This window comes from Aristolochia californica, unplaced genomic scaffold (assembly GCF_029961685.1).
Source record: "Aristolochia californica isolate CCGP_79_NKW_82.1479 unplaced genomic scaffold, dmAriCali1.0.hap1 SCAF_7, whole genome shotgun sequence".
In the NCBI taxonomy this organism is placed as follows: Eukaryota; Viridiplantae; Streptophyta; class Magnoliopsida; order Piperales; family Aristolochiaceae; genus Aristolochia; species Aristolochia californica.
In genome coordinates, this window is record NW_027182268.1 from 35,445,296 (window position 1) to 35,472,136 (window position 26,841).

The 26,841-nt window shown below is 35.6% G+C and overlaps 1 protein-coding gene across 1 annotated transcript; it reads right to left on the reverse strand.

Moving 5' to 3' along the window:
• Positions 1-171: 171 nt before the first annotated feature.
• Positions 172-13,643, reverse strand: LOC137935903 (probable inactive ATP-dependent zinc metalloprotease FTSHI 2, chloroplastic). The gene is made up of 12 exons (XM_068780312.1): positions 11,986-13,643; positions 10,658-10,830; positions 10,164-10,265; positions 9,901-10,065; positions 9,292-9,432; positions 8,369-8,527; positions 7,747-7,832; positions 7,465-7,543; positions 1,197-1,319; positions 1,042-1,098; positions 701-948; positions 172-492 (listed from the first exon to the last, which is right to left on the reverse strand). The coding sequence occupies exons 1-11, from the start codon at positions 13,295-13,297 to the stop codon at positions 745-747; spliced, it is 2,601 nt and encodes an 866-aa protein (XP_068636413.1). The 5' UTR covers positions 13,298-13,643; the 3' UTR covers positions 172-492; positions 701-744.
• Between the last annotated feature and the right edge of the window lie 13,198 nt (positions 13,644-26,841).

Sequence of the window (26,841 nt, forward strand, 5' to 3'; positions counted from 1 at the left end):
TTTTAACATCTCCTTCCTTAATTATAACCAAGTAATACAGGTCTACAGGTCATTTACAACACAGAAAATAACCCATCCAGGCACACGAAGATAAAAGTCAGTTACAAGTTCAACAGATGAATTCTAGAGATTGAAGTCAAGTTTGAAGAAATTATTTAATTGCAGAAAATGGGAAGAAAAAAATGAGAATCAATGTGCATTAAACATCATCTTGACTTCCTTCAATATCTTGCTTCCAACAAAAAATTCGAACTTGGCAAAGGAAAATAAATCACCTGAAAAACAAGACTACTTCCCACTCCAACGTAATTTACATGGGCACTAATTGTGAACGATCAATAGCAATCCAACTTAGAATATTACCATAATAACTTAAAAGCCTCTTATCAACTCCTGGTTTGAACTTTCAAATGGATCTACTGCCCTTTTTGCTCCCACGCCTCTCAGCATGTAAGCTCAGACGCCTCTATCGTGTAACAGTAACAAAACTAGCTGCAAAATTTTCAGCATGGAGCAAAATCTCACTTAACTATGAATAATCATCATTCTGAAAGTCTAATCACAAATATTATGCACTTGGATAAATTGAGATACGTTAACACCTTATAAAGACACTTATGTTAGAGGGCAGAGAAAATGAAAATGTCTGTGATTCCTTACTTCATAGATGGGAGTATTAAAAAATCACAAGGAACTTTACCGTTGAGATGAGCACCACTATTTTGGAACTCAGGTACTGCTTCCTCAGGCAACTGTTTCTTTCTTCCCCATCATCATTTCTTGGAACTCCACACGTTTAGCAATTCTGACATCAATTATATTGGGTGGCACAGGTTCAAGGCTTCCATAAGCCGCAACCAAGCGAGAAAACTCTTGCTTTGTTAGATTCTTTTTCTGGATAAGTTCATCGACTACAGCATCCGTAAGTTTTTTGTTCCGTTGCAGAATCTGCAAACAGAAAAGAAAGATAAATTAATGCCAACAGTAAAAAGCTTTAGTGGTAAGAAGCATTTCTTTTAGGTCTCATTCGATGTGGATTACCTCTTTTGCTCGTTGGTAGCAGAGAGTTAGAATGCGCATCGCCTCTAAATCAATTTCCTAGTGATATCAATAACTTGTATTATTGTACACAGAGCGACCAGCAACATTACTAAAAAAATGCTCATAAGAGGAAATATGCAAACCATAAACCATACGTTAATGTGATCTGCAACCCAGAAGTTGGATAATCCATAATGTTTCTCAGATAGGCCACCAAGAACAAAGCTCCTTGCAGCAGACCTTGCATTATCAGCTGTTTCCGCCCAAATTGTGCTCAGCTGTAAAATGTGTCAATGCATAACAACTTCAATAGAAGTGAAATAAAAACATGCTGGTTAGGCTTATAAAACACAACATCACATCTGATTGGTGGAATATCCATGTAGCAGTTAGTCCAGAAAGAAAACTCCAGAGAATAGAGCTCTGGAATTCCAGAGACCACAAACTCTGAAATTCCGTTTTATGGAAAAAAAAAAAAGAAAACTATATCTTGATTACGGGAATACAAAACATATGTTCCTATAATGCAATCCAAAAAAACTAATCTCTACCTAAATTTCCAAAATAGATGATATTAAACGAGCTATTCATGAAAGTGGTCGTGTTTAATAGTCAAATAAAATAAGCTGTATTCAAATACTTTCAGCACAAAGAAACTAAAACAAGACAAATTTTAAATGAGAGAAGACAGCAACTCTTATTATTTGAGAGTATAACAAGTCACCTCTAACGAACACTTCAGTGCATCTATTATTTGAGATGCCAGAAGTTTCTTTATGTCAAATCAAGTTGGCCCTGTTAGTGCACTCTGTAAGTAAAATGACTTACACTAGGTAAAGTGCACAAAATGTCGTTAGTGCACTCTGTAAGTTCGGAGTGAAAGTGAATTCACTAGGGTATTTACTTTCACTCCATTTACTCATAAAACGTGAAAGTGAATTCACACCATTCAACGTGTGAATTCACTTTCACTCGTTGAATTACATCGGGTTGTCGGGCTGTCGAAAGGAAGCTGGAGAATTTTTTTTTTCTGCAACCACTCGTGACCTTCGGCAATTTCACTCCCCCCCTCTGCAACCTCTCCCCGGCGCTCGCTGAACCTCTCTTCCTCTCGCAGTCCCCAACACCGACGACCTTCGGCGATTTATCTCCCCCCTTTGCAACCTCTCTCACTCGATTCGGCAGAAACTAGGGTAAATCCTTCTTCCTGGAAATCGAAGATTAGTCTTCTTCTTGTTTCGGAATCGTTCCTCTGCCTCTCATTTTAATTTTCGGCTTCATTTTCGGAATCTTTTAAGTGAGTAAACAACGGTTTTCTGAGTATAAAGATAGACTGTAAACTGTTTAACTTTGCATAATTTCTTCCTCTTTCAAGCAAATTGTATGTAAGATATTATTCACTTGGAGTTAGTTTGTGCTAAAGACCAATGACACAGTAACCAGAGGAAAATGACTGCTCTGGTCCCTTGAATCTTGGAATGGGTTTGTCAATTACTAATTTGAGTTGCATTTACTCGGGATGGAGATGACTTGCTTTAAAAACTTAATACTTGGAGATGCTATTGTATATGTGATGTGTTTATCCAAATGCATGGATGATTGAAGCAAAAATTCCACAAAACTTGTGGGAGGCTTGAATTTGTGAGAAACGATCTCCTTCATGTGCTTTTTGGAGATATTTGGCAATTTTAGGATTTTTCCCTACATGGAACGATATAGACAGTGTTGCTCAAATACCTCTCTTACATGAGTTGTTCTTTATTGCCTCATATTTTTTGTTCTTTATGCAGACTCTCATTTCTTACTTTGGCTTTGTTAGTAATCCTCTAGCACAGTTTACTAGGTTGGGAGAATTTGAAAACCATGAAAGAATTATTTGGTCAATAAGAGATGCAGAAATTATGCTGAATTGCACATCTCTGGTTGAATAGAATCTGACTGGCTTCCAGTTAAAGGTTTCTTTTCTGAAAATAATGCAAGGCATTTCTCCAAGCATGTAGCACTCTAATTCGAAAATATTCGAAAATGCATCTTGTTAGCTTCTTTTCCCCTCTTTCATTCTCTCTCTCTCTGTCAATATCATATGCATGTAGCAATCTAATTCAGACATCATAAAGGTTTATTGATGATCATAAATGTATGTTTATGAAAAGAGTAACTGACACCTGTTAAAAGATTATAGTTCTATTTCAATGACTGCACCGTCGAATTTGTGTAATTAGATATGTGATGTGTGCATTATGTTTGCCATTTGATGAATGGTCTAGATCACAAATATGTTGGCCAACTTGCCTTTTTTAGTGATTTTGGAAGCTTTAATGGAAAGAGAAGAAGAATTTTGATTTGGCATGTAAGAGAATGGTGGAAGAAGAGAGTTTGACATAAAAGAAAATGGGGTGGTTGAGTTCTTGAGGTGCCCAAACCTTGAAATACAAAGAAACACAAAAAAGGTTTATGTGGGTTTAAGATCTCTTTTCCTTTGCTTGTGTGAAAAAAAATCTGTAGATTTGGTGAAGACATGACATTATGGGGCCCATGCTCCATTCTTACTCGCACCACTTTGGTCCCATTCTAACTCATGTTCCCCTATAGAAAACTCCCCTCCACATCACGCCTCTTTAAGTTCCATTTCTAGCTTACATCTCCCATAAACTCCATTCCAATTTACGCCACTTTTCTTTTCAAATCTAACTCACATGAAAAGAGCTCTCTTAATTCTCTTAAAAGTCCCTTTCTTCATTCTTGTAACTCATGTAATTAGAACTTGTCTAAACAACCTATCTCCTAAAATGTACATAGTCTCTCCCTTATTCGATCTTAATTTTCTTTCCATGCTAACTAGTTAGCATTAAGCAGGCGAGATAAACTTTGTACTCCTAAAGGTAAATGTCACTTCTCTCTCAAGTCTATTTTAATTTATTATTATTTTTATTAATTTATGATAAATATATATTTTATTGTAGGCAAATATTATTTGGTAGATGGTGGATAATATTGTGATGATTCTGGTGGAGAACATCGTGAAGATAAGAATGCAAATGAAGATGAAGATAGTAATAGTGATGATGATTTTGAGGATGATGTGGACACTCAAATAAGTACTCAGAGGGAGTCTACAGTACAATCTGCAAAAACATCGTATTTTCGAGATGTATTAGCAATTCATGTGGCAAATTTATTGACTATTATGTTTTAATGAAATTAAATATCTTTTTGGTTGTATTTTGCATGTACAGTTGTAGGTTTTTTATATTAAGTATTAGATTGAGTTATATTTGGGTTATTTTTATTTTTATTATTACGTTGTTTACATAGTACGTTGATAATGAATAGTTTAAGAGTGACAATTTCAAAACTTTTAAAATAATAATTGCATTAAGTTTTTTTATATTATAAAAGTAAGTATTTGTGTAATTATTTTACGTTTTATATATTTAGTTAATAAATTAATATTATTTTGATATTACTATATAATAAAATATCCTTTTTATATAACCATTTCATATTTAGATATTACAAAATTACAATTTGATTACAATTATAGAAGTAAGCCTTTGTTTAATTATTATATTTAATTAATTAACTAATATTAATTTAATTTTCTAAAAGTCAGATCTATCAAAAAAATTTATTAATAAATAATCTCTCAACACTTTACACCGCACTTTCTATTGTGCACACTAACACAAACAAACACTTTACACTGCACTTTCCATTGCAAACACTAACACAAACAAGTGATTCACTTTCCCTAGCACTTACAAAGTGCACTAACAACCCCCCCCCCCCCCCCCCCCCCCCCCCCCCCCCTAGTATATTGAGGCAAACATGCAGAGCATATGCTGGCTCTTATGTCAAATCTCCTCGCTTTCCTTGAAGCCAAATGTATTAGGGGTTGCGGTTACAGTTCCATGGTTTGGAACCATGACCTCTTTGGGGACTATATGGTTGCTTTGCAGTACTCTTTTCTAGAAGCTCTGCTGGACAGTGCTCTTTGGAAAATTCCAGCTCCGACTAAAGTAACCACTTCCTCTTGTGCGGCACTAAGACCAAGATCCTTACTGCTGACTAACTCTCTAAACAAGGAAAAACCTTGGATGAACCATCATGCAAACTCTGTGCGAACCTACCGCACTCCATCAACAATTTCCTCCTCTATTGTCCAATCTCTGAGCAGATATGAGTGGCCTTCATCAAATTGGACTCCATATTTGCTTCCCTCCCTCTTTTCTCCTCATCTCCCAATCTATACCATGGGGCAAAATAGGGAAGAGCTTCTAGAGCCTCACCATAGTAGTGATCTCATGGAGTGTCTGCAATGAGCATAATAGAAGAGTTTCCGAGGGTAGGCAATTTTCTTTTGGAGAAACCATCGAAAAGACTAAGCATAGCATAATATTGGCGCAAGTAAGCAGAAAGATACTTCTCATCTTCAGAGCTTGATTATTTGGAGAAATGGGCGATCTATCATTCAATTGGCCTCACATTGTATTAGCCAGCTGGTTGCTTCGGCTTGAAACTCAATTTTGATGGGGTCTAGGGAGAACCCCGAACCCGCAGGTGGGGGGGACAACGAGGATGGTTCTCTTTGCATACTTTTCCCCTTTCAAGCATTGTGAGGTCACTGTGGCGGAGCTTACAGCTCTTCTTTAGAGCTTAAATTCTATTTTGAGAACTTCTCTACTCCTTTGCTAGTTGAAGGAGACATAGCAAGGGTACTTTTGGGCATTGCTAGTTGAAGGGTACTTTTAGAACTTAAATCCTTATAACTCCCACTGTACACCTCCAAATTACATGAAAATGAAACCATAAAGACACCGAAACAGGCTGACTAAACCAGTACCCTTACTAAGAGGTATAGACTATGTAAAATTACCAAACTACCCTGTATACTGTTTTCCAAAAGTCTCCTTCTCCACAAACTTTTTTGGCAGGTTTGAGGTGCCTTCCTTCACTTCCACTTTTGCTTCCCCTGGTCGCTGCCAATATCTCTTGAGTAAATGGCTGCTGTCCTTGAAAACAATTAAGAAGTTTTGGTTTCTGAAATTGTTGTGATTTCTTGCTCCACAGCACTATTAACAGAGAACTGGAACTAAGTGATTAGCTCAAGCAACAAGATTACTCCCACAGAATGGTCTCCTTCTTGTGACTAGCTCAAGCTCAACTTTGACAACAACCCCAAAGGCAACACTGAGCTTGTTGGTGAAGATGATGTCATCAGGGACTTAACCGTAACTCACAAGTAGCATCTGCCTTGTTTTCCCTGCATATTTTGACCATTGGGAGTTCATGTGAACAGAGTCCAGGCCCTACTCCAGGATCCCCGAATCTTTGCCCCCTCTTGGTGGAAGGGGAATTGGTGGTTGTAATGAGTTAAGCTTCAAAGAAGCAGTGTCTCCCTTGGTGCTTCTTGAGGAATAGAGTCAAGGACGTATACAAAACTTTGATAATTTCCTGGATTCATGCCCCAAGAAGTAATAACTACCTGGCAGATTTCTAACCTATAAGTGGTGGTTCCAGTCAAAATTTTGTTGGTGGAAGAACTCTTCCTCTTGATTAATCTCCCTAGCTTGTATTCTTGTTATACTTCCTTTTTTCTCGTATCTCTTCTTGGGCCTTTTAGCCCTTGTTCTTTCCTTGTAATTTTTCTCCCTCATGAGAGTTCACTTGATGAAATCTATTTCTCATTCTCTTCCAAAGATGTGCAGATGCGCTTTTGTGTGTGTATAAGATAGAGAGAGAGAGAGGAAGGTGCCAATGGTCCACTAAAGGCAGGAAGAAAAACAACCACACCCAATTACAAAAAACCGCCCAACATTAACAATTTGATGGAAAACACCGAGATTATTTTATGTTACATTTAGGTTTTTGATCATTAAGGTTTTTAAAATTACAGCTTCCTACTTTTTTATCAATTTTTCTTTTCAAGGTACCTATCTCAACCAACTGCAATTTACTAAGGATTTCTTAGTTCATGAACCGATCACCAAGCTTAGGCCTGATTGACCATTAGACAAACATTGAAATTTCAGGTGGATGATTGACACAAACTTGACAGCATTAGTTGTAACGTTGCCTAGTCTCCATTCAACTAACACCCTTATAGAAACCATATGATACATGTAGTTTTCATATCCTTCGTAAAAATAATTCCAGATGTTTAGACATTACCTTTCTAATTCAAATCCATGTGGAATTATTTTTAAAATGACCCCTTGCATGTCCCTCTTTATGGCTCTTACACGTAGACAATTTCGGATGGAGGTCCACACACAAGTGCCCGCTCTAATATCTTGTTGGTGTTGAATCCAAGTATACCCCAACTAGCCAAAGTAAGAAAGCCTCTTCCCAAGTAACAAAGACATTTATCTTTCTAATCCCAAACCCATGTGGTACTATTCTTTAAACAGAGAGTAAACTAACCTGTTCCTCACCATACCAAATCTCATCTGCAGCACGTGGCGCTACTTGAACGGTAATATGATCAAGGAGGGACTGTCGACTGCATATAAGTCAAATGGAAAAGAAAACTATGTCAAATTTAATAATTGCAATAAGGCAGCAAAGCAAGAAGAGAAAAAGACAAAATAAAACTTGTTATTCAACTCATCTACTTTTCAACACGATCTCCTTGATTATGGCTACAATGATTTTATCTGAAAAAGAAAAACGATATGAAGTGTATGGATGGGCCATGTAGAACACCTCAACATTCCTTCTTGGAATTTTATATGGTCCATCTTCACTCGCACATAGCCCAATTCTCTTCCAGCCCTAGGAGCAATTGTGACCTATTCCAGACAGTTAAAATGTTAAAATCTATCAAGTTATAAAGAATATCAAATTAAGAAGGATCTGCAAGTAATGAGATAAGAAAACAATTTTGTGCTTAAACAGTAGCCAAGGTAGAAATAAAGAACTAATTTGAAAGTAGAAAACCTTGAGGAAAAGACTAAAACATAAAGGACTGAGGGAAGACTCTAGATTAAATATTTAAAAGCCTTCACGCAGGAAAAAGGAAAATCTGTCAAATTCAATCTATGGCAAGAACAAGAACTGCCCAAGGACATGTAGAAATAAGTGATTCTTTGCAAGTGTCATCAATCACTAGTCCTTTGCTATACCCAGTGATTGTTCACTTAGATCCACATGAACACTTACAAAAGCAAAAGAAATATCTTTTCCTTTGAGACATAAATACAATTTACAGACTCTTGATGTAAATAGCTATTCATTTACTTTTTTTTCTTTCATTTATTCATATTTTTGACAAGTACCAATTCAACCAAAGAAAGCAAAGCAGGATATTTTAGAAGGCAGACAATACAAACTCAATGTTCTTCAAATCAGGAAAGTTCACAGCCACAACAGCCATGGCTGCTTCATTGAGAGCTAGTTGCTTCCACATCTCTGGGGTCCTTTCCTTTCTATCAAGCATTCCCCGTTCTTCTATTTGAACAGCTTGTAGCAAGTCATCAGTTGTAATCTGCATTAGATTGCACCATTAACTGACAACTGTTAAGGAATTTAGAATTGATTGCATCAAGGGCACCTCAAGATCATCTAATAGTAATGCTTCCATGCACCATTGAAAAAGCACTGGGATCAACCAGAGATGTAAAATGAACATATGATGATAAGGATGAAACTTTTTCTTTAAAAAAAAAAAAAGAAGAGTTTTCATTTACTTTCTCAGGTTACCAAATGTTTATTTGCAATTCGCAATTAAAGTTTAGAATGGTCCCCCCTCCTTCCAAGGTCATCAAGCTAAATTTTGATGGAAGTGCCTTGGGATGTCCTGGTCTAGCGAGAATTGGTGGAGTGTTTAGAAACCATGAGGGGGTTATCCTTTCTTCCTACACTAGCCAAATTGGGCATACTGATACGACCACAGCTGAAGTGATGGCGCTTAAGCAAAGTCTTGTCCTATGCATTGAGAATCCTGGTGGACGGCTCTGGGTAGAGGGTGACTCCAAGATCATGATTGGATGGTGCTCGACCCCCTTTGATCCTCTATGGAGGCATAGGCAAACTTTTTATGAGATCCTAGATCACTCCTCTTGTATCAATATTTCTTGATTTTTCGTTCCTGTTCAACCAACTCTCTGGCTGACTCTTATGCCCAGGTATGGGATTGCCCTCTGTCGTTTTGGTCCCCCACCTGCCTAGGTTGTAATTTGTTTTGTTTGCTTGACTTTCGCCTTTAAAGAAATCTCGCATTTCCCCCCAAAAAAATGAAGTTAGAAGTACCTCTGATCTCCCATCACGCATCATGTTGATGGCAGCAACTTCAACAATGTTGGCCAACTCAGCACCAACCATTCCCTCAGTCATACTAGAAACTGCCATATAATCTACATCTTCAGCCATTGGTTTTTTACGCGCATGGACCTACAAATACCAAATAGATAAAGCCATTTATTGGTTACCCCCCCTCCAAAATAAAATAAAAAAATAAAAAAATAAATAATGATCAAAAGAATGTCAAGAATGTAAACCCAGCCACAATATGTAAAACCTTTCACAAATTTAGATGGGCTCATTCAAGGGTTTAACATCTCACTTGAAGGATTGATATATTTGGTATTTCATAATTTTAATGAACAAAATTATTCAATCCTAATCAGTCACCCTTTGTGTTCAAGGAAATAGACATAATGAACTACACACAGAATTTTTTTTTTCTCTTTTATGCTAATACAAGAAATATAACATGCAAGTAGACTTTTTTAACAAAGAAAAGATGTCTCTTTCCCATGTTCTACAGTTTTCTTTAATGATATCTGTATAAGGTGAACAACACAGTTGCCCTCTTTAGCATATCCCTGAAAGAAGACAACCAAAATTAGGAGTCATTACCTTTAAAATTTCAATTCGACCCACAAGAGAAGGTTTAGGAATATAAATTTTGCGATCAAACCGACCAGGTCTCACAAGAGCTGGATCAAGGATGTCTGGTCTATTTGTGGCAGCAATGGTGATGACCTCACCTCTTCCTTCAAAACCATCCAAACACACAAGCAGCTACAGAAAATCACAGAGATTACACGGTCAAAAGATCACTACTTTTTATACAAAGGCTTAAACAATGGTCAAGTAGAGGCTGCCCTTAATATGCCAACCTGATTGAGAGTAGCATCACGCTCTTGCCCACCAGAACCCTTTATAAGACCACGCTCCCTTCCAACAGCATCAAGCTCATCGATGAAGACAACTGATGGTGCCTAAAAACACATTTTAAAGAAACACATCTAAGGCGGGGAAAAAGCCACCATGCATTCGAAGGTTGGGAAAACCCATCCAGCTAATGGCAGGACTTTAAAATGGTTTGTGCTGCTTTCTAGTGCATATTGAAGTTTCCCGTAGGTAACTTCCAGATAAATCAAGCCTGTTAGACTATGCATCATGTGAGCATCATTAAAGAACTGCCGACAGTCTCTACATAAGAGGTTAAATTAATGCAGTTCTAGCACAAAACTCAAAAAGATTCGGAAAACTTGCACAACAAAGAGATGAGAAAGGAATATTAAAAAAAAAAAAAAAAGAGATAAGAAAAGTCAAATGCAATTGAGAACGACCGTTTCATTTAAAATATAGGAATATAATAGTTACTAACATTCTCTTTTGCTTCCTGATAGAGTGCTCGCACACGGGATGCACCAACACCAACATATATTTCCACGAATTGGGATGCAGAAATTGAGAAGAAATTGACTCCAGCCTCACCAGCAACAGCTTTTGCTAATAATGTTTTTCCTACTCCTGGGGGTCCACATAGAAGTATGCCACCTAAATGGGACAACATATTTAAAGCTCAGTACATGGAGACATAAATTGGAGAATCTTGCTAAGACAACCAATCAATGGCAATGAATATCAAGAGAATAGATAGAATAAGACATGTAAGACCATAAAAAGCAAACCATACATCATAATAGAGCAACAGAGGAGATACTTCCCCTAAAAGAACATGCAAGCTATGTGATGCTAGTGATTTGGAGCTTGTCCTTCCAAACTTTGACCTTTGCAGGTGTTGGCCTTGCAGCTTCTCTGACTTCAGTTCTTGAACTCCATCCTTTCCTCTGCCCAAGCTGGGAAACATCATGTGGAAGGTATGCCTTGCAATGACTCTATGGCATACTTGGAAAGAGAGAACTTTCGAGAACAAAAGAAGATCTATTGGTATGGTACTGTCATTGAAAGAATCAAGCAATCTCAATTTGGCTTGGCCAAATGGATGAGTTGAAGGAATGTACCGGTGCCATGATTAGGAATCAGAAAGTTATGCTCAGCTGCTCCCCACTCTCCTACCTCTATTTGTTCTTGGGTTCCCCTCTTGCTAGCTCCATTAAGTCAAACTATGGAAAGATGGTACTTGTAGGGGAAAACCAGGGCCAGCAGAGTGAGAAGGTACTTTAGAGATCAGGGAGGTGCTGTCTTCATCACTTTTCCTGGCCCTCTGGGTGCCACCAACACCAGTCATGCCAAACTGAGGTTCTGTTAGAATTTGCTAGGAAAATTTCTCCATTCCCCTTGAAAGGAAGATTAAGGCGCCAATCCCCCCCACCCCTCTTTCTCTCTCCTTGCCTTTGTTTATCAAGTTGCAATTTCGTTTTGCTAGTTGAATCTTTGGACTCTTTTCCATTATTATTTGGTTCAATACATTCTCGCCATTCAAGAGAGAGAGAGAGAGAAGACAATTCAGATCACATTAACTCATCCAAATTCATTAAGAATATATGATTTTGTCGTTGCTATTACCTGGCATCCTTTTTTCCTTGGACTAGTCAATGATTCAACAGAACAACTATTCAGCTTACCTAGTTTCAACAGTACATGCAAACAACCATAGCTAGATGGCAAACAACAAGATTTAACTTCTCAGATCTAATCTTTATCATTTGCTCAATAAAAATATGATAGTTACCGTGAACAGATACTCACCTGGTATCCTCACTCCTCGTCGCCTGTACATTTCTCCATGAGTGAAAAATTTGACAACCTCCTCCAGCTCAAGACGTATTTTTCCAAGCCCAGCAACATCTGAGAACTTGACATCCACTCCTCGGTCTAAATATTGTGGCAACCGTTTGTTGCTGGCTCGCCGAACACGAGCACCAGAACGCATAAACTGCATTGCCATCTTCATATAAGGGTTCTGCTCATCTGCTCCCTCCTCACTTTCTTCTCCAGCATCCTCAATTCCCTGCATTTCCTTTTCCAGCTCCTTCATCTTCTTTCTCTCTTCAGCTTCCGCTTTCTCAATCTTCAATCTATCTTCATAATCTTTCTTCTGCCTCCGATAGTTAAACACAACAGTTCGATAAAATATGAAAAAAATAAGAAACCCAAGGGCAGTTGCAACATTCTGGTCCCGTGCCAAATCAGCCCAAACAATTGCCATTTGCTGATAATTCTTGCGGGCCTTGTGCAGTGACTTTTCATACTGAACCTTTCTCAATTCTTTCTTCCTTTTTCTTTCCTCAATTTTTTTCTGAGCCCTTAGAGCTTTTTCCAGCATTTCCTGCTCTTTCCTCACTCTCTCCAGTTCAGATTTTCGCTTCATCTGCAGCTCCTTTCTCATATTTTGAAGCTCCAATGCTCGCATAGATGGTGGCCTGGATTTCACCTTTGATAAAAAGGAAAGTGGAATTTTTGCAATAACACCTAGATAAGGAGATGGAAGCTCTGGTTTTTTAATTGGAGGCGTATATGCATTCATACACAGGGAATTCATTTCTAACCTATCCCAAGACTCCCAAAACTTTCCATCCCTTGCAATTGTTGGAAGAACAGTTCTCAAAACCCTAGAGTCATCTAGAACCACGAGAACAGAATCTGGTTGTTGCTTTAAGTGAACTGATGGAAGCTTAATTATATGCTTGAGCTTTCCTTCTTCTTTCAATTTCAATAAATCAGTGTACGGAATTCTGTCTCCAACGACGGGAAGCTCTCGCGTCCAAGACTTCAATTCCTCTAGGGACAAAACTTCCTCCTTCTTGGATGAACGCTTCTTTTCCGAAACTTTTGCTACTGCCGGAGATTGAGGGAGCACAGAAGATATAACAGTTATAGTAACGGATAATTCAAGCAACTTTGAAACACACTTCTTTTTCTCGTCATTTTCGGGCTTCATTGCTTTCAGATTAGATGATATTGAAGATGGATAGGAACATACTCGATTCCGGGTGCGTATTCTAGGATGTTTTTTCAAAGATGGTTGTGAAAAGCTCGAGGAACCGAGAATGCAGTCCATGACACTAGCAGGAAAGCAAGTTTGAAGTTAATATGGTCCCTGCGCCTTACAGATTTTCCCGTCAGAAGATGATAGAGGGAGGAACTTCGCACGTAGAATCGCCATGAATGTTATAAAAATTCCGCAGACAAGTAATGTTAGATAAATAGAGATTAGGGTAGCAGAAATTTGCACCGGAATGAAGATAAACGGAAAGAGTTAAGAGTAAGGTAGAGGTTGAGATAGATAAGGGCCGAAAGAGAGCCGGCGAGAGAAAGAGAGGGACCGAGAGGTCGAAAGTAAAGATAGAAAGGGGTTGGAGAAAGAGAGAAACTGGAGTGGGGTTGAGAGAGAGCGGCAAGGAGAAATAATGAGAGACAACGAGAGGGAAATCGGTGTTTGCAGAATTTCTAGAAATGCACGAAAATCATGAAAACTTAAAAGCTGAGGACAAAGATACATAAGAATTTTACAAGCTGAAGACAGATACATAAGAATTTTACGGTAAGTATTAACTTCCACCTATTACAATGTAATTTTTTCCTTTGAACGAAAACCATAAGTGGCACATATATTTATGAATGAACTTCCAAATTCTTACAGGATCAACCAAATTTAAACATATATTGTCATTCTCTAAATTTCATGTATATAACTAAATAAGAGAAGATAAATATAAAATTAATAAAGTTTTTCAATCAACAAAATACGATAAAACATAAAGTATATCTCAATCACATAAAAAACTACATAGTAGAATCGAATCCCATGTATTCAACATGTCCCTTATCAGCAATAGGTGGCAAACATTTTGTCAGTGGATCAATAATCATCGATCTAGAGGTGATGTGCTCCACAACCACTCTGTTTGCTTTTGTTAGAATAGATAAGATAAACTTTACATAATAAGATAAATACAACATGGGATAAATCCAATGAGATCTTATCCGATAACTAAATGGTTTATGTTTATCGCTAATTATGTCCCCACAAGATAGGCCACTTGTTAAAGAGGCAAATCTTGTCTTGTAGCAACTAAAACTATGAACTTGGCACTAGCTATATAAGGAGATTTGTTTCAAGGGTTATTAGAAGCAAAATGATGGGAAGAACAGCGACACTAGTAGCGATTGGGAGGATGGAATCACATTGAATAGACGTAGAAGAGTAGTGGCACTGGTTGTGGTTGGGGTAGATGGAGTTGTATTGTCTGGTGAAGAGATGTGGAAGAGTAGCGACACAGGTAGCAACTGGGGCAAACGGAATCGAAGAGAACGCATCATCCAGTGAAGAGATGTGGAAGAGCAGTCGCTGGGGTGGACGAAATCGGAGAGAACGTATCGTCCAATGAAGAGATGTGGAAGAGTAATAGCACTAGTAGCGGCCAGAGCGGACAAAATCGAAGGTGAATCGTTCAGGTGGTTCAACTTGAGAGGATGTGGCAGAGTGTGACTTACGGGTGGAGAGGCAGATGCAGAGGATCGATCTACATCGTCCGGTGAAGAAATGTGGAAAAGCAGTGGCACTGGTACGGTTGGGGTAGACGGAATCAAAGAAAATGCATTGTCTGGTGAAGATATGTGGAAGGGTAGCAACATTGGTAGTGGTAGGGGCAAACACAATCGAAGGTGAATCATCCGGGTGGTTGAGCTTGGGAGAGTGTGGCAGGGCATGAGTTATGGGTGGAGAGGCAAAGAAAGCGAAAATATTTTTTTGAGGATGGAAAATACAAAAGATCGATATGCTTTGATACCATGTTAGATGTTCAACTGAACCACTCCTTTACAATTGAGTAAGGGTGGCATTTATACAATTTATAATAGATAAAAGAAGCTTTACACGATAAGATAAATACAACATGGGATAAATCCAATGTGATCTTATCCGATAATTGGACGGATTATACTTATCTCTTATTAGCTTTGATATGTTCTCGAATAGCTAAATACTTAATGTCAATGTGTTTGCTACAACTTTTGCTCTTATTATTTTTTGCCAAAAATATTTCAGTGGAATTATCACAGTAAATTCTCAACCATATAGCATGTGATGTCGCTTCAAAACATGCTATAAACTCTACTTCTGTAGTCGAAGCAACAATCAATGATTGTTTTGTACTTCTCCAAGAAATGGCCCCTCCAACTAATAAGAAGACATATCCTGATGTTGACCTTTTCGAGTCAAGGCATCCAGAAAATTAGAGTTTGAATATCCAATCACCTCCTATGTGTAAGTTTGTAGTCTTTAGTCCCTTAAAGGTATTACATGACTTTATTTGCAGCTCTCCAATGGTCCAAATTTTGGGTTACTTTGATATATGCCCAACATTCCAATTGCATATACAATGTCAAGTCTTGTGCTAACCTGGGGATACATTAAACTCCTAATAGAAGAAGCATAAAGAATGTTTTTCATTTGTTCCCTCTCCAAATCATTTCTAGGACCTTATTACAAACTGAACTTGTCACATTTGACAATAGATGCAACACAAGATGAACAATTTTTCATACAAAATATCTCTAAAACTTTATTGATATAGATTTCTTGAGACAATCCTAGTGTCCCTCGGGATTTATCTCTCTCAATTTTTATGCTTATGACATAATAAGTTTCACCCATATCTTTCATATCAAATTGCATGAAGATAAATCGCTTAACCTCATGAAGTAAACCTAAATCACTTGAAGTAAGTAGAATATCATCTACATATAGGACTAAGTAAATTATTTTCCTCCCACTGATCTTATGGTATATACATTGATCCATGTTATTCTCTGTAAAAACCAAATGAAGAAATAACATCATAGAAATTTAAATACCATTGCTGGGAGGCTTGTTTTAGCCCATATATAAATTTCTTATGCCTACAAACCATGTGATCACCCCCCTCTGAAATAAAATCTTCAAGTTGTTTAAACCTATTCTTCTAGGTCTCCATTAAGGAAAACCGTTTTTTACATCTTTTTTATCTCCATAGCAGAATGAGCTACTAATGACATGATTATCTTAATTATATCCTTCTTTGAAACAGAAGAGAATGTATCGTGATAATCAATTCCTTATTGTTGAGTGAATCATTTCGCTACAAATCTTGCATTATATATTTCAATATTACCTCAAGAGTCTCTTTGGGTTTTAAAAACTCACTTACAACCAATGGTCTTCCCCCCCTTTAGACAATTCAACAAGACCCTAGACTTAGTTATTAGCCATTGAATCCAACTTTCATTCATGGCATTATACCATAATATAGATTTATTTTCACTCACAATTTGTAAAAACGTAATAGTATTTTCAACACCAATGTCCATGTCAGATTCTTGAAAGTATACAACATAATCTGAATAAATTGTGGGTTTCCTAACTCTTGAAGATCTTCTTTACTTCAACATTTTTCAGGTTGAGGATGTGAGTAACTGGATCTATTGGAATATCCTCATGATGATGTGGTGCTTCAACTATTGGTTGTTCTTGAGTAATCGAATCCTGATGATTTTTATGAAACACAACTAATCTATGTGAAGATGAACAAGTTGATGACTGCTATGCTCCTCAAAAACTAAGTTACAAGGTTGGCTACTCCTTTTAATTTCATCATTCTCAAGGAACCTTACATTTTTAGATTCCACAATTCTCGTCGCACGAGATGGGCAATAAAATTTATATCTCTTAGACTTTTCTACATAGCCAATTAAATATCCACTGACTATTCTTGAGTCTAACTTTGTCTTATGTGGATTGTGGATTCTAACTTCAGTTTGGCATCCCCAAACATGTACATGCCTTAAACTCCCTATTTAGTACATATGTTGCAGTTTTTAGAGCTTGACTCCACAAAGACAATGAGAGATCGGAGTTACTAATCATACTCCTCATCATGTCCATTTATGTTCGGTTTCTCATTTCAGCCGCACAAATTTGAGATGATGAACTTGACATTGTGTATTGTGTCATAATATTTTGTTCCTCAAGAAACCTTGCAAATAGACATGGCAATTATCCTGTTTCAGTGTACCTGCCATAATATTCACCGCCTCTATCTGACTTCACGATCTTAATATATTTACCCAATTATTTCTCTACTTCTGCTTTATAGACCTTAAAGACATCTAGTGTTTCACTTCTATCATAAAAGCAAATAGAGATACATATATCATGTATAGTCATTAATAAAGGTAATGAAATATTTTTGACCATTAAAACACTAATCATATAGACTGGAATATCAATGTGTATAATCTCTAAAGCATCAAAAATCCTCTTGGCACCTTTCTTGTACTTGTTAGTTTGTTTTCCCAATCCACACAAGTACCAAAATCAGTAAAGTCAAGAGCCTTAAGGACTCCATCATTTACCAATCTCTTAATTCTATGAATGGAGATATGACTAAATCTCATAAGCTATAACATGGAGAATTTCTCATTTATAACACCACACTTAATGCCAACATTTTTACCATGCATAGATGTAAGACTATAATCAAGGGTAGAATTTAAAAGAAGCTTAAATAACCCATCATCGAAAACACCACTTCCAACAAGAAAATTATCTTTATACAAATAAAGGGAATTATCAATGAAATTGAAACTGAAAGCACAAGGTAAAAGTCTATAAACTAAAATAAGGTTTCTTGAAAATGATGGAACATAAAAAGTCATTTCAAGGTCTAAAACGAAACCAGAATTAAAGACAAGTCTGTAGGTCCCAACCGCTTCCACATGTGAACCTGTGTTGTTTATTGAAAAGGATGGAACATTCAGTTTTCTTCAGTTTTCGTTGGTTTAAAAAGCCCTGCATGGTATTGCTAACATAAATTTTAGTAGCAAAATCAATCCACCAAGTGTTATGAGAAACAAGAACCATATTAGATTCAAATCACACTAAAGAGATGAGATTACCTTTCTTTTCAAGCTAATGTTTGAATTTGGGATAGGTCTTCTGTATATGTTTGTTCTTCTTGCAAAAGAAATATTTGACATTGTCCTTATTAACTTGATTAAAAGGCACTCTTCCCTTCCCTTTCTTGAATGGTTTCTTACCACGAGTCGTCAAATGTGCACTTTCAATCCTCTCCTGATTCAGCCTCCCTTCATCTTGTACACACATGGTTAGAAGTTCATTAATTGACTATTTCTCCTTATGTGTGTTGTAAGAGATCTTGGAGGTTCGTATTCAGACGGAAGCGAGTAACTGTTACATCTTCTGGTTAACATTGAATTTAATGGAACACATTTTCGTCATTAGGGTGTTTGCCAATGCCTTATCATAAGTCTCAAATCGATCCTAAATAACTTGAAAATATTCTTTTGCTTTGGTACAATCAGGGATGGATCTATGGATACTTTTCCCAATGTGAGACTTGGTAAACATGGTAGTCAAGCAATTGGATCGCTCCCAAAGATCATATGATATTTTCTCAACTTGGGTACTTGATTTTGTGGGCCTTGAGGTTCATCCACTCAAAGTGTCAAATCAAGGTCTATCCACCCCCAATGCAATAGGGATTTTCTCTTTCCAATCAGCATAATTATCACCATTTAGATGAACAATATTGGAGGAATCAAAATTCGAAATAGATCAAGTTTAAACAACCGCAAAATAAAAAAAAATGCTTACTAAATCATGCAAATAAACCCAATATTGAATATTTTCAAACAAATAAATCAACATGTCATTCTAATATTTCCCATGGGCTTAGATTATAACACATAAGTGATTTATATTACTTTATGATGGGATCATAAATTTATCTCTAAAAGAACTTTCTAGGCCAGTGGACAATTAGAATTTTTTTTGTCAAAATGTTTCTATCACATCCTAATCAATAACTTATATATAACAATTAGCGTGTGGGGTTAAATTATTATATTACATGATTAATCATAATTTTTATGTCATTAATTCTATGTGACTAAGCTTAGTATCACTGAATATTATCATAATTAAAAATGATTGGCTATTAGTTAATTACTCAAATGTAAACACAAATTTGACATCAAAATAATTGGCTAAACTTTATGCCAATTATTAATTCATGATATTTAGGTCAACAAAAAAATATGCATAAAAACCTCAATAAATTTTGCACAATAACAAATTTAACAAAAGCATGCATATTATACATTCATAAATGCATTTATAACTAATTCATATGGATAAAATGAAAAGTGCATGAAAACCAAAATATATGAATTTTCCGTTATTCATACATGCATTAAATGGTGTCAATTACAACACACTAGCTAAGATGGCCTCGAAGCACCAAACTCAAGTTACATGTGTTGTGACACAAGGTATGACACACGCATGTTAGGTGTACTGTGACATAGCACGAATATAAAATAAATAAATTATTCTGCATGTTGGAGGTTGTCTTCAACCTCAACCTCTAGCCAGTGCGTGGGCATAGAGCGAGGGGTCTCGAGTTATGCCACCTTTGCCGCAACGAACTATGGGTCTCTCGTGAGCTCGACGACGATGCACCCACAGCTGACCTTGGCTGCACTCCGACACAACTATCTCACGCTGCTCTCCGTCGATGCCTTCTCTGCATGCAAAGCCAACCATTAAACACATCGCCTGTTATGATGGGCTTAGTTCGGAGCACCCAGCAACAACTTCCTCCATGCTCTCCACACACAATATGGTACAGTGAGAGAGTACCAAGCTCAAGAGTAGAGGCCTGTCTCTCCCAGGAATCTGACCATCCGGCACTAAAGCTCGAGTCCCAAATGGGTTGCGGTCATCACACTTCAGGCCTCTCTCTCATGGCTCTTGAACCGATCGTCGAGAGTTCGACACCATTGCGCTTGTTACAATGCCTCTCTCGGCACTCTGTGAAGCCAACAGGATGAGATACCAAATGTGCATAATGCTTCGGGTACGTCAATAGTTTGACAATCCTGTTTGTGCCTCCGATGCCATTCAGCCCATAAAAAACTCTCCATCTTCTCCGCCGACACCACGACCGGGGCGCAACCAACTATAGTGCACATAGCACTTGCTTTGCTGCTTCTTTTATCGAGTCGTAATATGCGTGCGCAACAAAGGTCTGCGTCCATCAAGAAATTGACACTAGTGCACGCATTACCTTTCTCGGCGTCTCTCTTAGCCTAGGATCGGCCATGCCATGCGCAACGCCTCTTCCACTGCCGACAGTAGGAGGAAATCATTGTTCTAAGAAAGAGCCTGACGTGCAGGCCATGCATGGTGAACAATGGCTGGCCGACATTCCCCTCCCGCATGCACACACAATCGGTGTAAGTTTCTCCAACCACAGGCGAACGACAATTTCAAAAAGGTTTAAAACAAGTGATTATTTTTGCCAATGGAAACATGAAATCCAGCCACAACGAGAAACAGAATAGACGCTAAACACTCGTGTAATTTCCAGAAATTTTAAAGGAATAAAAACTAGAGCAAAAATTCTACTCTAATACCAAATGTTAACAAAATTTCTATACATGCATGAAAATCATAAAAACTTAAAGCAGAAGCCCAAGCTACACACCTCCAACCATGGTAGTCAGATTCCATGAATTTCCAGAACAATTATCTTGTCCATCCAAAGTGCAGTTGATGGAGACAATAGCTTCTTTGCTAGACCATGTCCTCTTTTCCTTTACCGTGAAAAAATTTATGTACCAACTTCTCAAAACTCTTTCTCATCAAAAGAGGAGAAGTTGTAACTGATGGGCAGTTACAATTGTCAACTATCCCTACATCTAAAAGAAAACCACCTCATAATGGGTCAAGTCATGGAACGTGTTTAACAATCAGAAGTCGGAGGATTGAGAGCAACGAGTGATACTAAGAGTAAGGAGAAAGCGACGAGCGAAGGAAGATGGTGAGGGTTGATGAGGAACAAAGAGAGAAGCAACTTGTGGAGGAAAATGGTGAGGATTGATGAGGAATAAAGGGGGAAAGCAAGCACAAGGAGTAAGCAAATATAGATTCAGATGGGGAAGATGGAATTTCACTTTCCAGTATCCTTCATAATAATGAGTGAAAGTGCATTCATTAGGCAATCAACTTTCCACCATAACTTTTCCTATGTACTAATGTTTATTTATCACTTTCTAGAGAAAGCCTTTTCTCGCTCATTTGTTAGGCACTCATAAATCGTTTGGTGAAATAAATTTCACTTTAAATTTCATGCACTTTGAAAGTGCAGTGGATAGTGAAAGTGAAAGTGAAAATGAATTACTTAGTGAAAGTGAAAGTAAAAGTGAATTACTATTTTTGTTTGTGTACACAATAGAAAGTGTAGTATAAATTTTTTTTTTGTGTTAGTATGCACAATAGAAAGTACAGTATAAAGTGATAGATTTAACTTTGAAAACTTTTACTTAAATTTTTTATTAATTAATTAAAATATAGATTTTAACTTGTGATCAATCAATAAATAGATTAACATTATTTAATTAATTAAAATATATAAAAATAAAATAATTATATAAAAAATTTAATTTGATAATATCGTAATAGTTAATCAACTTTTTATTTTTACAACGTTTAAATCCTCACTCTTAAATTAATAATTAAATACAATATTAACCATCATCGATTTATATAAAGAAGATATTTTATTATATAAAAGTATATTAACTCTTATAAGATAATTGTACTTAAATTTTTATTAATAAATTAACATAGATACTAACTTTTGATGAATTAAAAGTACTTAAATTTTAAATAATATTAATTAATTAATTAAATATAAAAAAATAAACAAATACTTGCTTTTATAATATCAAAATATTTAATCAAATTGTTATTTTTGCAAAGTTTAAATTCTCACTTCTAAACTAGTGGTTAAATAATTATATTAATGATCATAAATTTATATAAAAAGCTATATTATTATATAAAAATAGTCTATTAACTCTTATAAGGACGTTGTACTTAAATTTTTTATTCATAAACTAAGATAATTAACTTCATATTATTTAATAATATATATAAATAATATAAAAATACTTACTTTTTTAATATAAAAATAGTTATTCAAATTATTATTTTCGAGTGTTTAAATTCTCACTCTTAAACTAGTGATTAAATAATATTAACCATCATCAATTTATTTTAAAATATATTTTATTATATAAAATTAGTCTATTAACTATTATAATATAGTTGTACTTAACTTTTTTATTGATAAACTAAGATAAATTTTAACTTGTGGTGAATTAATAAATAGTTAAAAATGAATTAAGATGATTTAATTAATTATATATAAATAATTAACAAATGCTTTCTTTTATAAAATTGAAATAGTTAATCAAATTGTTATTTTTACAATGTTTAAATTCTCAGTCCTAAACTAGTGATCAAATATAATGGAATCATTGAACGATGTGTTACATAAATAGCATAATAATAAAAATAAAAATTACACAAGTATAACTCATTCAAATACTAAAATAAAAAACCTTCAATTTTATATGTCAAATACAACCTAAAATGTTTATTTTCTTTAAAATCTAGTAAATAATTTTGCCACATTTGACTTGCTAATATATCTCGAAAATATGATGTACTTGTAGATTGTGGGTCATGCTCCCTCTTAAGTATTTCTTTGCATGACCCCATCATCCTCAAAATCATCACCATAATCACTATCTTCAACTTCATTTGCATCGTTACCTTTGTAATCTTTTCCACTAGAAATATCATTTAAACCATTATCTTCATCTTTAGGGGGGGGTTAGTCAACAAAGAAGTTGAAATGGAGTTCACGCGCATTACATAGTTCATTTGATTAGTGGTAAATGAGCGCCAACATCATTTGAAAAATGCAGGTAATTGTCTGAGGCTAAAATCATGGAATCGTGATTCAAGCCAATTTTTCAAATCATCCACTTGAAGCGTCGCTTGGAAAGCGTTGTTCCCTTCCTCGACAATTTTTTTTTCTCTGACGTTCTCTTCTCCCTCTCAGCCTTCCTCCCCCAAATTTTTTTTTTTCTCCCACTATCTTCTTCCTCTCGTCTTTGCACTTCCTTCGGCTTCTTCTCCATCTCAGCCTTCCTCCCCCCTTTTTTTTTTCTCCCTCTCTTTTCTCTCTCAACCTCTGTCGCAGAGCCACCATCACCGAGCCTCTGTCGCAATTGCATGTTGCCGCAGAGCCTCTGAGCGTCCCTCTTTTCTCCCTCTCTGCTTACCGTTAGAACGCCGCTTCCGTCACTGTTGCTTGTTGGCCCACCGTTGTCTCCTTGCCATTATCGATGCCGTGAGGAAGACGACGTTGTTGATTTAATTTTTCCTAAGTTAGGAAAAATTAAACTAACGTTATAGTATTTCATTAATTAATATAATATAGTATTTCATTAATTAGTATAATATAGTATTTCATTAATTATTATAATATAGTATTTCATTAATTAGTATATTATTTTATAATAAATTGTAATAATTACTTAATATATTATATTATTTAGTATATTAATATATTTTAATACTACATTAAATTACTAATTAGTGTAGTAACCATGTTTATCTTGGTTAATTATCTATTTAGGTATATGTTCTATTTAAGTATATTATAAAAACTACTCATTCTCTTGTTGACATCATATTTTTTTATTTTTGGGTACTAACACTAGAATCTGTTTTCTAGTGCACTTGAACTCGTCTACACTAACACCCAAGGAAGAGTCAAGTTGAATCAAATCATTACCTTGAATTTGAAGTCTAACTTCAACTTCAATTTCAATGTTGACTAACCCTAAATAAATCCATGTAATCCTCCCTGGTGCAAATATATTATGTAATATACAAACAATTATTATTTTTACTTGGACATCAAAAGCAAAAGGAAGTACAACTTTTAATATCTTGAAATGAACTTTTAAAGCCCCAAAAGTACACTTAATAGTAGTCCGTAAAGATGAGTGTCTTCGGTTGAATAATTCTCTTTGATCTGTGTAAGCATTATCTCCAAATTCTTGCAAATGATAACGAATCTCTCGATAGGTTGCCAAAAACCTAAAAGACTTGCATATCCAATATCTACCAAATAATATTTACCATGAATAAAATATATATTTGACATGAATTAATTAAAAATAATAATGCAAGAAAATAGACTAGAAAAAGAAGTGACATATACCTTTAGGTAACCAAAGTTTATCTCGTGTTGTTAACGCTGACTTCAATACACATGAATTAGATTGAATTGCATATCAAATGTGTATGCTTCCATTACATTTTATGAGAACAAACCCTTCCTGTTCCAAAATATTGTTTGCTGATCAAAGCGTGACGTGTTTTAATATGAATACCATCAATGACACCAATACCATCCTAATGACAAAATTTTAATTACTACAAACATATATTTGATATTAAATTTAAATTATTCCTCAAATGACTTTATATTTACCTTAAAGTAAGGATAATAAATGTCACTATTCAAAAACATGCAAATTGTTCTTCCACATATATAGTCCTTATATCAAATAAGAGTCCTCTATTTTTCAAGATTCCAACCAATTTGAGAAAAATATTTTATTTAATCCAATAAACTTTTCAAAATTTAACAGGTGATATTTCTAATTTTTTTTTTAAATATCATGGACCACCCATACCATAAGATGTTGCACTCACCCATTATGATGATGTAAGTAGTAACTTACAAGAGCAAACACAATTATAGAGTATCCATGGCACATGCAATATTGGACATTCAATAACGAAAATATGGCTAAAACACAAATGAGCATCTATGATTGAACAACAAAAAACAACCTGTACCATCAAATAAGTCTCGACATCTATATATTAAACACGAATATTAAATCATATCAACATATAATTCGTAGCCCTCTTCTCATAACCAAAAAATACATTCATGTTTTACCCACATTCATGTCAATGTTTATCCACATACACATCTATGTCTTAAACACACATATATTCATGTATTAACCACAAACACATACATGTATTAACCACAAAACAATTTATGTAGGGAAAAAACAGAAAGAAAAGTATGAAATCAATGATAAAATGGGTTAGGGTTAGAGTTTAGGTTTGGGATTACAATTTAATGTTTGGGTTTAGTTAATCGTGTTAGGGTTTAGGGTTTGGGATTGGGCTTAGGATTTAGTGTTTGGGTTTAAGGTAATCATGTTAGGGTTTAGGGTTTAGGGTTTAAATTTTATTATATAGCTTTTAGGGATTAGGGTTTATGAGTTTAATGTCTAGGGTTTAGGGATAAGGGTTTATGGGTTTAAAGTTTATTGTTTAGGTTTTAGGGTCTAGGGTTTAGAATTTAGGTTTGGGCTTACAATTTAGGGTTTGGGTTTATTGTTTAGGGTTTAGAATTTTAGAATGTAGGGTTTAGGGTTAAGGGGTTTTGGGTAATCGTGTTAGGGTGAAGGTTTAGGGTAATCATGTTAGGGTTAGGATTGAGGGTAATTGATCAATCAAGTTATCAATTAACAGAAATTAACATAAATCAACAATGCAATTATAGTGTAATTAAATTAAAAGAAATTAAATTCAATAAATCAACAATTAAATAAAAATTTAACATGAATTAAATTAAATTAAATTATAACATGAAATTAAATCAACTAATACAATTAAATATATAAATTAAATCGTAAATGCAATTAAAGTTATAAAAATATAAAAAATACAGATATTCGATATCAATTTCAATTTTAAAATAATTGATTCAATATCATCAACTCAATGAAATAACATAGAATTTATTAACAAAAATTAATTCACTATCAATTCAATTTCAATAAATTTATTAGTTCATTATTAACCCGAAACACAAAAACTGCACAAATAAAAGGGAAACCCAAAATTAAACATTCAATATCAAACAATTAAAGAGGAAACCCTTAATTTGAAGAAATTAAAAAATCATAGAAATTAAACAAAATCAAACATTAGGGCTAGAGTACAATACCTTTGGTGAGATGTGTGAGGTTTTAGAATTTCAAGTTGCAAAATTGAGTGAAATTTTGGGTGGGAATGATAGATTTAGGGTTTAGGTTAGAGCAATTGAGAGAAATTAGGGTTAGAGAGAGGGGCGACGAGGTTGAGATGACAGAAATTTGAGGTTAGGTTCTGAGAGGGGCGGTGAGAAAAAGAGACAGGGAGAGAAACCAAGAGGGATGGCAGCAGGGGAAAAAAAAGAAAAGAGAGACGATGGGAAAAGAAGCCGGTTGTAGCAAAGAGGAAGAGAAAACGATGAGGGACAAGGATGCAGAGGAGAGAGGGTTAGCCGAAAGATGAGAGGCAAGGGCAGACGGATGGAGAGTGTAGGTAGAGGAGAGTGAGCACAAGTAAACCGAGCAAAGAAGAGGGAGCATCATCTTATTGCTAACCGGGCAAAAGCCAGATGAACCGTTGAGTGAAACGACAAGTGAAAGTGAATTCGCTCATCTCATGGTGTGAATTCACTTTCACTAGTTTTTTCGCCACAACGAGTGAGTAATTCACTTTCACTCCCCACTTTTACTGTACACTAATGCTCTTTGGACCACTTTCTCCACAGAGTACACTAACAAGCCGTTAAAGTTAGAAAAATCAAAATCGTATTTTGCTTT